The following is a 17,431-nucleotide window of genomic DNA, read 5'->3' on the forward strand; positions in this document are numbered from 1 at the left end:
TCAGTTTAATACCGAATGTCTCATGGTGCTTAGTATAAACTCGAATGTTACCATGTTGCTCACTATGAACTCGAATGTCTCATGTTGCTCAGTATAAACCCGAATGTCTCATGTTGCTTGGTATAAACCCGAATGTCACATGTTGCTCGGTATAAACCCGAATGTCACATGTTTTTCGGTATAAACCCGAATGTCACATGTTGCTCGGTATCAACCCAAATGTCACATGTTGCTCGGTATAAACCCGAATGTCACATGTTGCTCAGTATAAACCCGAATGTCACATGTTGCTCGGTATAAACCCGAATGTCACATGTTGCTCGGTATCAACCCAAATGTCACATGTTGCTCGGTATAAACCCGAATGTAACATGTTGCTCGGTATAAACCCGAATGTCACATGTTGCTCGGTATAAACCCGAATGTCACATGTTGCTCAGTATAAACCCGAATGTCACATGTTGCTCGGTATCAACCCGAATGTCACATGTTGCTCGGTATAAACCCGAATGTCACATGTTGCTCAGTATAAACCCGAATGTCACATGTTGCTCGGTATAAACCCGAATGTCACATGTTGCTCAGTATAAACCCGAATGTCACATGTTGCTCGGTATCAACCCGAAAGTCACATGTTGCTCAGTGTAATACCGAATGTCTCATGGTGTTTTGTATAAACCCGAATGTCTCATGTTTCTCAGTATAAACCCGAATGTCTCATGTTTCTCAGTATAAACCCGAATGTCCCATGTTGCTCAGTATAAACCCGAATGTCACATGTTGCTCGATATAAACCCGAATGTCACATGTTGCTCGGTATAAACCCGAATTTCTCATGTTACTCGAAATAAACCCGAATGTCATATGTTGCTCGGTATAAACCTGAATGTCTCATGTTGCTCAGTATAAACCCGACTATCTCATGTTGCTCGGTATAAACCCGAATGTCACATGTTGCTCAGTGTAATACCGAATGTCTCATGGTGTTTTGTATAAACCCGAATGTCTCATGTTGCTCAGTATAAACCCGACTATCTCATGTTGCTCGGTATAAACCCGAATGTCACATGTTGCTCAGTGTAATACCGAATGTCTCATGGTGTTTTGTATAAACCCGAATGTCTCATGTTGCTCAGTATAAACCCGAATGTCTCATGTTGCCCAGTATAAACCCGAATGTCTCATGTTGCTTGGTATAAACCCGAATGTCTAATGGTGCTTTGTATAAACCCGAATGTCTCATGGTGCTCAGTATAAACCCGAATGTCTTATGTTGCTCGGTATAAACCCGAATATCTCATGTTGCTTGGTATATACCCGAATGTCACATGTTGCTCAGTATAAACCCGACTTTCTCATGTTGCTCTGTATAAACCCGAATGTCACATGTTGCTCAGTGTAATACCGAATGTCTCATGGTGTTTTGTATAAACCCGAATGTCTCATGTTGCTCAGTATAAACCCGAATGTCTCATGTTGCTCAGTATAAACCCGAATGTCTCATGTTGCTCAGTGTAATACCGAATGTCTCATGTTGTTTTGTATATACCCGAATATCTCATGTTGCTCGATATAAACCGAAATGTCTCATGTTGCTTGGTATAAACCCGAATGTCTCATGTTGCTCAGTATAAACCGAATGTCTCATGTTGCTCAGTATAAACCCGAATGTCTCATGTTGCTCGGTATAAACCCGAATATCTCATGTTGCTCGGTATAAACCCGAATGTCTCATGTTGCTTGGTATAAACCCGAATGTCTCATGTTGCTCAGTATAAACCCGAATGTCTCATGTTGCTTGGTATAAACCCGAATGTCTCATGGTGCTTTGTATAAACCCGAATGTCTCATGGTGCTCAGTATAAACCCGAATGTCTTATGTTGCTCGGTATAAACCCGAATGTCTCATGTTGCTTGGTATAAACCCGAATGTCTCATGTTGCTCGGTATAAACCCGAATGTCTCATGGTGCTTTGTATAAACCCGAATGTCTCATGTTGATCGGTATAAACCCGAATGTCTCCTGTTGCTCGGTATAAACCCGAATGTCATATGTTGCTCAGTTTAATACCGAATGTCTCATGTTGTTTTGTATAAACCCGAATGTTTCGTGTTACTTGGTATAAGCTCGAATGTTTAAATGTTGCTTGGTATAAACCCGAATGTCTCATGTTGCTTGGTATAATCCCAAATGTTCTCATGTTGCATGGTATAAATCCGAATGTTCTAATGTTAAATAATAAAAATAGAATTTTAAGTTTTTATAGCATATTAAGAGACCATCAAGATATATCACGAGTGTTATAATGTTGCTGCCTCGTTAGCATTCCTTCATTAGTCTAAAGCAGCTCGATGGGCTTTCATAAACCAACTAGCAGTTTGTGGTCTTATGGTGGAAAACTCATCTCCTTTACGTGTTTCTTCGACTTCTAATGGAACCCTGTATTCATATCAATGTTTGTATATTGTGTTAAGTCATGCTGTTCATCAAATACCGCGTCCATTCTTGGCAGCGCGTACGCGTCCTTAACACCACTATTGTTTAGTTGCCTATTATGTACGCACATGCGAAGCTTCCCGTTTTTCCTACGGACTAAAACGACATTTGACGCTATTGAGATTTTGATTTCTGCATTTCATCTCCTGCAAAAGACTGTGTTTCGTTGTTTTACGACGGTAAGGTTGCTTGAACGGAGTCTGGCATTCGGGCAATAAGTTAAATCGGTGTTTTCTATAATCAGAGTGTAAACCGTCGGAGTCAGATGTTGAGAAAATGGGTAATTTTAACAATGATGATTATAGAAAATTCATGTTTTATGACGTAACATTCGTAAATATTTTGTCATTGTCTTTAATGGACAATACATGTTTATCATTCTTCAAATGACAAACGTTCAAGCCTTGTCCGGTTGCAGCACATCATATAATACAATGCAGTTACTGTTTTTTCTGTTCTTCTAACAATAAAGTCGGCATGCATGGCGCAGTTCAGAAGACCAAAACTGAATGCTTTCTTACCAAGTGTTTAGCGCGAAATGACGCACGGATACTTATACATGTATCAACAAATGCTCATGCGCGACTTTCTAACTAATCCACTTTATAAAATCATTTAATGACTTATTAGAAATTTGGCGGTTGTTGACTCCTAAATGGAGTTTTGGTTTTTAAAGCTATTCTAAATAATTAAATATGAATGATACGCATATCCCATTGGCGGAGGCTTAAGTCTGAACACCAAGGAAGTTTTGCGAGTTATGCTTTTATGGTTCAGCCTATGATTTAAATTGATATTCTATCAAGAATACAAATTACAAAATTCCATCATGCTCCCGAAACCATTCAAGCGAATATACTTAATTAGCAAATAAACTATACATAACGTTGTATTTGATAAATTTAACATGATGCAATGCATATATATCTACTAGTATTATATTTTTTTCGGCAAAATTTATTAGCGTGAGATTCAGTTTACATAAAGTGATAACATTCCGAAAACATATTGCAACTTTCACGGAATTATTAATATTATTCATTTTGCGATGTTCGCCCAACTTAAAAACAGAAATCAAACGATTACAGTGTGCAAATGAACATGGTTTTAGCTTCGTTTTAAATAACAAAATAAGACAAAGGGAGAACACTGCTGGTGAATTAACAGAAACAAAGATGTATTTATTGTTAAACCTATTAAGTTATAAGTAATAAGAAAAAAAACACAACAGTTCTGTATAAATAAAGTAGTATTAAGTCATTGTTAAAATATTAATGGCAAGATAGCAAAATAGCAAGCAGTATACAATAATGATAAATAAGTTAAATAAAAACATGTATTATACACTGTCATGTACACAGAAATGATTGGCACATATATATGTGTGTTGACTAGAGAAATAATCAGAGCAACTATCATAACAAATCTATTAACGATCCTGTTAAATAAATTTAAAGTGACACTCTTATTCAAAATCAATACAAACATATGTATAACAAACATATATTTTGAGTGATAAACCCTCAACTATTTACTAAATAATGCATTTATGGAAAATATTAATTACTGAAAACGAGTTTGTAACCGTGTATATTATAGCAGAAAGCGCAAAAATATTAAATAATTGGTGAATGCAAATATATTTTAATACTATGGTCTACTATAGTCTCATAAGGTAGAAATACCGTGTTTAATGATCATTTCTTTCAAATTAAACTCGGTATCCTCTATGGGAACCACTGTTTTCGACATTTATTCATCCTTTTTGGAATATTTAAACACTAATATCAATTATGGTGAATCTTATTTGGGAGTATGAGTGCATCTTTAAAAGATTTAAAACAACGTTTATGTTTTTCTTGATCAACGGGACACAACTCTGCATGTGAAGTCTGGCGCCTGGAGGACTGTTCCCGGAGCTAGCTCCCTTGGATCGGAAGACGGCAGGCTGCCGGAACTTGGCGGGAGGAGCTCGTGGTTACGTAACAACGCGGTGACAAACAGGAACATGCGGCTGTATGCGGTCTTCACGCCCATGCATGATCGAAAACCCACACCGAATGGCATAAAATAACTGAAAAATAGAGAACATAATCAATTCATAGTTTAATTTTGTGTAACTTATCTGCTGCGTAAAAAATATCAATCATTATCTACAATACAGTAAAATGATAAACAGAATAAAATGAATGTGTTTACTGTTGAGTAGCATATCTACTTTAAGTCAATGGTAGAGTGTTGTCTATGGGAGCATTGTCCAAGTTATGTCAATAATACTAATAATTTTATTCATCCGCTTGTTGACTGGTCGAGCAAGAGTAGTAAAATGAAAGTTAATGAAGACACCAGCCGTACACACCCCGGGCGAGTGGTGGCCTAGCGTGGAGGTTACCTGTGCCTGAGTTCGCTGGTTTCCGTCAGTAGGGAGCCGTCCTCCTGCAGGAAGCGCGTGGGCCGGAAACTCCAAGGATCCGTCCACAAGCTTTCGTCGTGATGCACGTGCCACTGGTTGCCGTAAACCTGCGGCGACATTGCTGGTTAAATCGTTGAATAATAAATTATCAGAGATTTTTTGTATAATTATGCTAATAATGGTGTAACAAGCAATTATGATCACCGTTGGCATGTCGTTAGAGTTCTAAATTATTATGTACTGTTTGTACGGTAGTAACATTTTTAGTGTAATTGGCGAATTCTTAATTATTCTCCATGATTGAAGATAATTTACCTCAGTTGTTTTACGAGGGTCCTTCAAAATGTTACGTGGTAAATATTAACCAAACCTATAAATCTACAACCTCGTTCTAGCAAAAATAGTTCAAGTGTTAGCATAATTTTATTCTTTGTTCAGAAATAACACCATCAAGTGTGATGGTCGATGGTTGTGATGGTATACATACTGTCATGTGTACTTACAAATTGAATGGTTTAGATACTGGAATCATTAAAACCATTTAAATTATTTATTTTGTGTAAGAATATACTAACAATCTTAAACCAGTCTTAAGCTTTAAGTTTTTAGTGTTTTAAATACTATTTCGTAACTACCCACTTATTGGCTCACTTTTTATATCGACCGCCTTACCTTATTAAAATCAATAACGGCTGAGTACTTATATGATGAAATAAATACAATGGACAATTTGAACAACAGTCCAGTCTTTAAGGACAAAATATGATGCTGAACGCTTGTTATTGTATTGGCATAGGAATCGCTATTTAAGAGGACAATACCGTGTCTAAGTTTCAATTCTTAGTCTGAATTAACACTCACTCTTCCTGACACAGGCCACCCAAGCTCCCCATTTTGAGAAAAGGGCTTATCAGTTCATGCAATTGAACCAGTCAATAAATCACCACTTAGCATGTCATCCTGCTGGGCTATTTACTGAGTGTATTCTCAGATGTTTCTGTACTGACCAATTTCAGTATGCTAGCATTGAGTTTTTCATGAATGAATTGCATGTATAATCAAAGCCCTGATAGTGCTGAACGGCTTGAGCGATGATTCCTTTTATGTGATCAATGAGAAAACAAAACATATGAATGATAGCATAGCACTCGCTCGCTCACTCTCACACTTGCCCGTCCATCCATCCAACATGCCGACACACCCGTCCGTCCACTCACCCACCAATCAAAGCCACTCACAACCCAACCCTGCCCCAATACTTATTCGGTGTATTCCATGAGCTGTAAAATAAAACGGACATTATATCAAAAGGTTATATTCAGATTCAACTAAACTTTTATACTAGTGTGTTATTCTATTATGCCTATCAACTACAATTTTAAGAGAATGTGAACACAATTGTAGTATAGAAAATACTATTTCAATTCAGACACAGCTTAAAAAAGAGAGTATAACAAATTATTTACAAATGTACATATTTAAACCAGTCCTATATGGAAATAATAATCATTAGAATGTTCAGAAGTATATGACTTACACGCGCAAGGCTAGATTTTGTTTGAACTTACACACTAAAAACATACATGCACAGAGAAAAATGAGCCAGCTTACCAAGAAGTTGGAGTATGAACACCAATATACGTTTGCAAAATTTGAGTTATATATCAATGGATAGTATATAGGATAAATGTTCTTCTATCTTACAAACAATGTTACTTGGTATATTTATGTTGTTTCACTTCTAGAACAGTGCAGGCAGAAGGGAGAAACACGCACTGAATTAATTATAGATTGTACATCTGCAGGCCCCAATTTCTCGAAACTTCTTAAGTCTCTTATAAGAGGATTAAGCTAAGCCCACTATTTTTGTCTTTCAATAATTTGCGTAATATGTACTTATTTAAGAATTTTCATGCTTTGTTTATGAATTATCATTATGATAATCACAATAAACCATTTTTCAATAATCAAAATCCAATTTAGGTATGTACTTTACCTAATTGAAATAAGCTACTTAAGCCTGTTAAGCTTAAGCAGTTTCGAGAAATAGGGGCCAGAATGTCCTTCACTGTAGTATCTTAATTATATTATTATAAGCAATACAATATATTATTATAAGCAATACAGTTACAATTAGCTCAACACCAGACCTTCAAGTAGTTTTTCAGTTTATGGGTGTTTATCCATTCATATCCGTGTGTATAAATATGTTTTACTGTTAATATACTCAAAAAATTACATACTCGTACATGAACTTATTTTGCAAATCAAACATTATTTCAGGTATGTTTCAGAGACTGATTTTCATTGAAATTTGGTACTTTCGAGAATGATTTTCAACTCCACATTGACTCATTTTATTTTTTGTGGTCTATTACAAAAGTCATGAGCTAAAGCTCAAGCCTAAAAACGTCTTTTAAATGGAGGTACATGCTTGCATACATAAGTATATACACAAACCCTTCAAGAGGATTGAACACCTCATTCGTGTACACAAAGTGGAAAATTTTAAGTTAAAACATGAACTCACAATGTTTTCTTTTCGGTTCTTGTGTTTGATAAAAGGTGGAATATGAATAACTTTGCTGCAGTTTTGTTATGCTTTATTTTTAGTAGCACTTTTTCAACAAACCAATGCACCTGATTTGTTTACGTTATGGTCACAGAAAACAGTGTATGCATTATATTCCCGCGTCACAGTCAGGTGGGTATTATTTAGGAATCGCGTTATCACGTGTGTCCGTACGGCAGTCGGTCCCTCCGTCCCGTTTTTGTCGATTCTTTATCTTTCTCATTCATGTCCTAATTTTTTGGCAGAAGTGAACGTCATTGCATGCGAATTCAGTGGACTTATAGAAACACGTTTTTGCTTTCTAAATACTGTTTCGACCTGGGAAAAGATGTTTTTGGGTTGTTAAGTACTAGAATATTAACACATTAGGCTAGAAAAACACAAAATGGACTTTAAAGGTGATACTTCCGGCTGAATGGGCTTACATAATACTCAAGTAGAGACTCATATTTGCAATTTCACATTCAAATGATTTTGACCTACATTTTGAAATGCGTATTATTGTATGACAACTCCGTATGAAGTACATTATGAAACAGTCATATCATCTTATCATAACGATATGTTGCGATTTACGCCAAGTATGCAAATTTCAACTTGTGGAATTTTTGGATGCGTTTATATGGTAATTGATAACATTGACTTTTTTTAATAAAATGCAATTAGTTTGTGTTGAAAAGAACATAAGAAATAATTGTGAAGCTAATTTTATTCACGTAAGATATCAATACTTATTACAACTCGTATTCACTTAGAGATATTATGTTGCAGTAATTTAAGAGAAATAAAAAATGTTATCCTGTCAGAAAACATTTTAACTGCACTTATTGACGATTTATTTTCCAATCTTAAAATAATAAGAATCAAGAATATTTTAACATACAAAGTATCAGCTGAAATAAGAATGTGATAGCTTTTCATGATAATTTAATGTATTTGAAATTTTAGCAATCCATGTTTATACCATATGAGCCTCAAAGAAAGTACAAATAAATAAATGAATTTAAAAAGAAGGAAATAATATTGAAAAAATTGGGGCATTTTGCATACTCTGGCCTCAAAATGATCATTCCATGTACCATGTAACTATGTGGCTTGCTTTAGATCATTATCACAGAGGTGTTAATAAACACTGACTCTGAGTAACCTTTATCAAAATGATAAGTTGGGGGGGGGGGGCAAAAACTCTGGATAAGCGATAGCAAAAACAATTTACCACCTCACTTTTTTAACCAGCACCATCGAAGCAACAGCATACTTTACAATCAAATTTTATTCTATTGATAAGCCTTGAAGCCGCACTCTCACAGATTTAAAAATTTTACAACTTTTTTTTAGAAATTTTTGCGTAAATACCTGCAAACCAATGATATGAGATTGCTGACAAAACATCAGATCGTAGATTTTCATATTTCCGTTCGAAAATTAATGTTTTATGGCCTAAACGGTTAAAGAAAAATGCATGTCTACGAAATATTCATAAAGGCTGGAGTCTTCATTGTATTTTGATCAAAATGTCCAAAATGCGGTTTAGAATACACTAGCAAAGTTTTACATGTTATAATGATTATTTATAACAGAACATTTTGAAGGACTCTCATACAATGATATCGCAGCACGTGCATAAATGCCAGTGGGAAGGAAATTGGAACAATCGTTATAGTATTAACTAAATGAAGAAAAAATGTCGTCTAGGAATTTAAATAAATGTTTGCCAAATAATTATCACACTTGAGTGTTTTTAGGATCGTCAGAGAAATATCAAAAGTAAATAAAATCACTGTTTAGTGCGCAAGATCAAAGAGTAAACAAAGTACGGACTCATAGAAGTACATAACCACATAATATGTGTAGTATACTAGGCGTACAGAAATAATCTTTGTTTCCACTACCAACCGACCCTATTTTTTCCCTCCCGACCCTACAATTTTATTTGCGTTGTGATCGATATATGTGGATTTCTTTAGTTATTTCCTAAATAAACGAATAAGTTTGTGTGAACATGTTAAAATTTACCATTTTATATTTAAAGCTTTCTGCAATAATGATATACCCGGATAAAGGTCTGTCTGGTACACAAACACGGTTCTAAAAATAAAAAGAAAGTTACGCCTGCCAGCTTAACTTTTTTTTCTTTTTATCGTGAATGGAAAAACACTTTTTTGGCCTTCTGGTTTCATTCAGCAAGTTTGTAAGGATCTACGCCTGTCTGCTTACCTTTTTTCATTTTTTAATGTAAATGGAAAAACACTTTTTTGGCCTTCTGGTTTCATTAAGCAAATGTGTGAGGATCTAGATTTATAATCAAAATTGAAGAGAGACCACTATTACCACTTAAACGAACAGCCGCATCGCAATAACAGCGGAGAGACGTGGGTACTAGACACTTCGGGGAAAATCAGGAAATTCCTTGATTAAGTTATCGGGATCATGTTATCTAGGGACGAACAGATTCCCACAATCTTTGACATTGCACCAAATTTATTTATTTCATCACTTGAAGCGTGGCCTGTTTCGTTTATTTCACACTTAGTATTAGTAAGCTATCGTTTTTCCATACAACAAATAATGTGGCTTTCTTGGAAATTCGGTGAGTTACAAAATGTGTAAAATCATTACTTTTGTTTCTGAAATGCTGTGAAAGTTTCTACTCAATTGAATTTTAAAGCTGCACTCTCACAGATTGACCATTTTGACATTTTTTTTATTGGAATGAGCCAATTTTTGCGTAAATGTGAGAAATGACTGCTGACAAAAGATCAGATCGTAGCTTTTCATATTTATGTTTGAAAGATGTTTAATGGCTAAAAGCGTTACCAACTCTTCATGAAAAATGATTTTTTCAGCAGCTTCCCAAACAAATGATATCTGTTCTATTGTGAGTTATCTTATATGACTCAATTGAAGGCATTGATGACAAAATCAGCTGATGCTGAAACCAAAAAAGAGTCAAAGTTGTCAATCTCAGAGAGTGCAGCTTTTACCTGGCCACCAGTGCGTTTTAGCCGTGCAAAAAGCACATACTAAATGTGGTTATAGACCACTATGCTTGAAACAAGATTAAGAAAATTGTAGGAGTTCGTCGAATATGACCAGGGATGGTATTCAATAATCAAGTTAAGTTAATCTTATGGTCATACATCATTGACTTCATTCCCCTTATTAGTTAGTTATTAATAACAAGTAATCTGATTAGCTACATCTTTCTTAGATCCAATTAAGACGTAAATTGAATACCAGCCCATATATCTATCATATATGTATTACAAACGTTTCCAGTGTTTGTACTTACAGACGTGCCTTTAGGGATGCAATACCCCTCTATTTCTATGTTTTCCTCCGCGTTCGTGTGAGTCGCGGTGAGGGCAAGATGGGATTGGTACCTGCAGATAGAAACCAAACAATCATGTTTAACAACAAATATAAATGTACCCTTCTGGGTGACTGGTGCCTGTATGTAGAAACCATACATGGAGGTTTTACAACAATTATAAATGTACCCGTCTGCGTGATTGGTGCCTGTAGGTAGAAACCATAAATGGAGGTTTTACAACAAATATAAATGTACCCGTCTGCGTGACTGGTGCCTGCAGGTAGTAACCAAAACATGGAGGTTTTACATCAAATATAACTGAACCCGTCTGCGTGACTGGTACTTGCAGAAAGAAACCACAAATGGAGGTTTAACAACATATATAACTGAACCCGTCTGCGTGACTGGTACCTGAAGATAGAAACCAAACATTGTGGTTTTATAACGAATATAACTGTACCCGTCTGTGTAACATGAAGATTTTAAAATGAATATGGTTGTACCCGTCTGCGTGACTGGTGCCTGCAGATAGAAACCAAACATGGAGGTTTTGCAACGATTACAATTGCACCAGTCTGGTACCTTGCGTCAGAAACCAAACCAAACAAGAACCTGATTGTATCCGTCTGTATGGATGGTTCCTGCACACAGACACCAAACATAGAGGTTTTATATCAAATATAAAATAACTCGTCTATGGTAGGTGGAGCTTAGATTGTTCCAGCGCTTAACTTTGTTTTAACAAAAAGCACATATTGAATAATTGTTCATCGTTTTGGGATACATACATTCGTATATTGTTTCGTATATATGCATTTAACATTACAACGAAAGGCATTTATAAGTTCGTCAAACATCATACAACTCACCTCAGTGTTTCCAGTATGCAGGCGTATGTAAATGGCATTCTGTACATGTCGTCTGCTGTGGGCTGCTTTTCCTGGCCTATGACGTCATCAATCTCTTGTCGAATTCTTGTCTGCACTTGCTGGTGATGTACAAGCAGGAACAAGATTCCGGACAAAACACCACGTGACGTTAGCGTAGCTGGAAAAAGCCAATCAGTTAAAAATGCAATCGCCATTTTATTATTATTTTCCAAAACATAATGATGTATTTTTAGCAAAAGACAAATATTGAGATAATACTATTGACTCATTAACATTTGCCTTTTCATTTTACATAACGCATCAACATTGGTCTAGGTACACTATGAGCCTTACACGTATTAATGAGATCCATGACGACGCCGAGCACGTGGTCGTCTGTTAGCCACGTTTCCGTCGTCTGCAACTTAAACAGCTCCGCCAGTAAGCTCACACTGTCGTCTTGTAGCTGGGACTGTCATAAAACAAATAAGTCGATATGTTTAAGATTTGAGTTTATCCTAATATATATTGATTATCTATGTCACCGATTGGGTGTTCAAAGCAATCGTCTTCCGTGAACGCTCTGTATGTCGAACTCTGGTATCTCGAATGGCTCGTTACATCAAACTTTTTACCGGTCCCGAATATTTTCCTTATGATTTTTTTTCTTAAATTTCGGTACGTACTCATTCAGTTTACTTTTTAACTAGATGGCGACGAATATAGTCAAATGGAATAAACCTGTGCACTATTTTGTTCAGTCTTATACATTCCGTGATTTATTGGCACTTGATGTAATTACTACTTATACAATTGAAGGCATATTCTTATATTTGATTTTTTTCTGATTTATTTTTAATATTGAGTACATGTGTAACCAATATTGATTGCGTGATACAGTGTATATCGTTGTTAGGGGTGACCTCTGGTCTAAATCTATGAAATACACGAATTAATTAAAATTCACGTCACAGGCAAATCGGTTATCTAATATACGGGCCACACAGGGTGATTTAGAATCACGAGTGGATTCCTATTGGATACTGTGGCACCATGGCCCACATGGCAGGTGTATACTAGTCAATGTTTTTTGTGTAACTCTCATATACTATGTGTTTAATATATCAATTACAAAGAAGTGCAAATGTTTTAAAACTAACCTTCAATGTATTAACTAGGTCATTCCGAAGGCTTTCCTTGCTCGTCATAACTTTTCGGTACAGGTTACCATAGTAACCTGGCAGGTATCTAATCCAGGGCGCTACTTTGAAGACCAGGTGTACGGCTGGATTGATGAGCTCATTGCCTACTTCATCAAAACTTGCAATCGCCTGCAGAGCCGGATCGTCATCCTCCAGGCGCTTGCCCGTAAACTATAATACATACCAAGGAAAGATGATAATCGTATGGATTTCTGTTTGGACAGAATTCTCAATAACGGATTTGAGACAAATTGTGTAACTACTTAAGGAATGAATGTTAGGGATTTTATCGGTGTATGAACGCAATTGGTACTTTGACCAGCCCAATTGCGTTCATATCCCCGATAATGACATCAATCCTGCAACTAACTACTTATATTCACACCAATAGTCCATTATTTTATTCAAGAATTGTTAAAAATGTACTTCATTTCATTTAAGAAAACCTTTCAGTAATTCTTTCAGACCCATTCTGTAAACAAAACGACCCAAATGTAACCGGAAACATTTTGTCAAATGACGTCACAATAACGCGGGAAAAGATAAACCACTTGAAATCTTTTTTCAACGTAAAATTGAAACACTTCCTTAAGTTTCGGTCTATATTTTACGGAACTGCTGACACACTACAAACAATAACAAGATCAATAGTTTTCATGTATATTGTTATGCGATGAATTACGATCCGAACATATCCGAAGATGTTGCGTTCATCGATTGATAAACGCAATTGCCTAAAAGCAGTTCATATAAGGAATGGAAGTTGAGGTGTAAATATAACGTTGAAGAAACGCTTCCTGGATAAATGAACGTGATATTGATTCGGTTGTTTGAACAGAGGCCACGTGGTGGTGTTAGTAGTTTATACTCCGGGTCCCGGCGTGAGCACATTGAAGGGTCCCAGAGTGACAGTTCGACCACCGAACACCTATCCTGGGCAGAACCAGTACTAGGTGCCTTCACCTCTGGAAGGAACTGACAACTTCTGTACATGCCATGGGCAGTGGTACAGTGCGAATGGTCGTAGAAAGGATTTCATAACCAATCACAACAGAAGTGACCTGGCCCGCCCGGGAATCGAACCCGGGTTGTCCGATTCAGAGTCCAACGCTCTACCGATTGAGCTAACCGGGCGGACCAGAGGCCACGTCAGTGAGGTCACTTGTTTTATAGACGTTACATACATCCTACCGCAATAAAACGTCTTTTGACCAATCGCAAGCGCAGAGGTATACTGAAGCCACGACTGCTATCGGATGCAATTAAATGGATATGCGTTCATCAATGAAAGCGTCACAGGTTTGTAAATATTAAAGGGACTTAACACCAGATTCTACAAAATCGGCAAATACAGTAATTCCTCAAATGACCCTGGGGTGCGTTTCAATAAAGATTTTTATCGTAAATTGAAATTATCTTAGTGTCATAGTTTCATTATTTTATGACATATTTGAGTGAACTGAACTCGAGTCAGCATTGAAAATGAACACCAAATTGAGTAAATAAAAATAATTGATGTACATGTATTGTTTATCTTTATACAGGTTTAAGAGAATTGAAGTTACGACTAAAATCCTTTATTAAAACAGCCCCCAGAAGTATCAATACGAGCTGATATGAGGACGATTAAACATTATTTAAATAACTAAAATAATATTTTATTGCTGTCTCAGCTGTGTTTATCCGTTTAAAAATAGCGCATCTGGTTTCCCATTCTGAATTGTGTATATTAAGCATGTTAAAGTCCCGTGATTAGTAAAGATGCATGTACATCCGCTATTTTAAAAGTTACTAGGATATACGTGGTAGACAAACCCATACAATTTAGCAGTGGAAAAATATGTTAAACCTGCGAAAGATACATGTGTCGTAAATAAGATTCCATGCGTTGTACACAACGATATCAATTTTATGTAAGCTAGTGACAATTTTTTTTTCTTGCAATGGTATCATCTGGTGTCTAGTCCCTTTAAATGAAAAAGGCCAATTATCAGCTATTTGTATTGCGAAAAAAACATGAACAATAACACCTTTACACATCGGGTAGACTCCTAACAGGAACTAATTTATGTTATTACACATGATTTTGTTATTCTTACCAGCTGTCCATACAACCTAAGGCTTGTGTATTCAAGTGCAATTTGTTATTCACTTACTGTACTACTGCAGGTACTCAAAACTTGTTTGATTATAGCTCTATCGTAGTAATAAAACCAAAATTACGCTCAAGTGGTATTCAAGTATTTTTCGACGAATTTGTTGTACAGGTATATGCTATCTTGACAAAACTAGCAACAAGTTTGTACAAATGAACGATTAAAAAAAGAGTATAATATATTCGATGTTGTGAATAACCCTACAAAATTTCTTTTTTCTTAATTTAGAATAAAACCTTCATCCTCAGCCAATGGAATTGCAGCAGAAAGTACATTTAATCATTAAGGATTTCAATTTTCGTGGGCGTTTAAAGGTCCGCCTACTGCTACTCATCCGATGTCACTGTGTCAGAGTTTGCCTTTACAATAAGTCAACCAATGTGTCAGTTAAAGTAGGCTGTATTGTAAGACACTATGCTCACTCGGCACATTCTTAACCATTAAGAAATTACTTCATGTCATCCAACTATAACAAAGACAACAGTAGCATGTCATTTCGCACGTGATGTTTCTTGAAAATGTATGGCTTACGCAGTTTATGCTTATGCACACGAAACAATTCAGCTATAGACCTTTAAATATGAGATGAGCATATAAGGCAAATAACACCAATTCGGAAGTGCATACTCATATTTCTTTGAATTATTACATGACAGTGAATCAAAGCATGGTTATACCATCACAGACCATTGGCTACTTTCCTTATTTATAGGTTTGAAACTGAATGATCTGTGATTTGAAAAAAAAAACAGGCTGAACATTCTTGATCTACTTGGTCAAATTTTATTGTTTACATTTTCACCGCTTTGTTTGTCCTCGTAGAAGTGATATGGTCAATTTACAGGATGCACAGTGGTTACGTTCAACCATTTTTTTGTGTTTATGAGAAACGTTACTTTTTAACGATGTTTAATGTTTAATAAAGCTGTGGAGGTTTCTCCCCATAAATGGTATTGCGGTCGTTATACATGACTAGAAATCAGTGCTTTCTTGTGTACACATTGCTCAATTGACTATAAAATATATCTATGAAAAATATTCATATTTAGGCACCTACCATGATTCCTATGAGCTTACAAAGAGTGTTCTGCAGTGGCGCTATAATATTCACATCTCCGTCGTTATCAGCTATATTCCGAACGTAATCGTTTATTTCCGCCATTTGAATACTCTCAAAGTCTTGATTTTCATCTCTCACAGTATACATGGCCTTTAAAGTCAAAGCCTTAAATTTTGAACACAATTCATCATACCTTCTGAACAGAATGTCTTTGTATCCATTTGCAACATAGTGTCCAATGAAGGACGGGGGCCTGTCACTTAGCTTCAAAGCCAGCTCTTTCCCGGCAAAGGCCTTCTTGATGAGATCTGGACTGTTTAATACCACAACTTTCGTTCCAAACATACTGAACATGAAAATATCCCCAAACTGGCGCGCCCACTCGGAGAACTGCAGATGAGCGGAGTTGACAGACAAACTGAAGGCCTGCCCGAAAAAAGGGATCCCACTTGGCCCCGGCGGGCACGTGCCACCCCTGGATTTACCTAACACCATAGCCGCTAACGTAACGAATAAAACACCAAAAACACACAATAAAATTATCTCCATTTTAATATGTTATAGCCTGTCCCTCACATTAGCACATTCACTAAAACAAATTTCACCTTTATTATTTCACATAATATAAAACACTGAATAAATCCATCAGATATTGTCTTCGGTATTTGAAATTACGTCGTCATTAACAGGGAAGACTTCACCGCGCCACTTCAGTCCTGCGAATAGAACGAAGTCAAACGCTGAGGCAGACAAATGTATGTAAATAACGAATATATTGTTTTCCCATACACTACACCGCTATGAAGACTGCGTTTTGCGAATTTGTCGCAATTCTGAAATGCCTACAGAAATGGTTTTACTTGTAAAGAAGTCATTAAGCAAACACTATTATACTAAACAATGTATTCCCGCTTCAGGGAAGAAATGTTTGCAACACCGTTATTATAGATTGTCCAATTCTGAACATTCTGATATTTCATTATTCAATTATATGTAAAACGTATGTTAATATATGATACTTCAAATGTTACATTTTATGAGGAACATATTGGTTCAATGTTTATTTTTGTGTGGTTAATCACAAACTTTAAACAACATAGTGTATGAAGTAAACGGCCACATGACAGCGCGAAAAAGCGAAAACCCCGCCACATGAAGGGCAAAAAAGCGAAAACCCCGCCACATGACGGGGCGGACATGCGAAAACCCCGCCACATGACGGGGCGAAAATGCAAAAACCCAGCTCCCTGATGGGGCGAAAATGCGAAAACCCCGCCACATGACGTGGTGAAAATGCGAAAGCCCCGCCACCTTTCGGCCAAAATGCACAAACCGCGCCAAATGACGGA

General features: G+C 36.4%; 1 protein-coding gene and 1 non-coding gene across 2 annotated transcripts; both read right to left on the reverse strand.

Annotated features, from left to right (window-relative positions):
* Positions 1 to 3,447: 3,447 nt before the first annotated feature.
* Positions 3,448 to 17,039, reverse strand: LOC128233722 (vitamin D(3) 25-hydroxylase-like). The gene is made up of 7 exons (XM_052947538.1): positions 16,080 to 17,039; positions 12,825 to 13,037; positions 12,019 to 12,136; positions 11,665 to 11,842; positions 10,775 to 10,865; positions 4,890 to 5,017; positions 3,448 to 4,571 (listed from the first exon to the last, which is right to left on the reverse strand). The coding sequence occupies exons 1-7, from the start codon at positions 16,629 to 16,631 to the stop codon at positions 4,361 to 4,363; spliced, it is 1,491 nt and encodes a 496-aa protein (XP_052803498.1). The 5' UTR covers positions 16,632 to 17,039; the 3' UTR covers positions 3,448 to 4,360.
* Trnaq-cug (transfer RNA glutamine (anticodon CUG)) lies at positions 13,929 to 14,005 on the reverse strand. The gene has a single exon. It is a non-coding gene; the product is annotated as a tRNA-Gln (tRNA).
* Positions 17,040 to 17,431: the final 392 nt, after the last annotated feature.

This window comes from Mya arenaria, chromosome 5 (assembly GCF_026914265.1).
Source record: "Mya arenaria isolate MELC-2E11 chromosome 5, ASM2691426v1".
NCBI lineage: Eukaryota > Metazoa > Mollusca > Bivalvia > Myida > Myidae > Mya > Mya arenaria.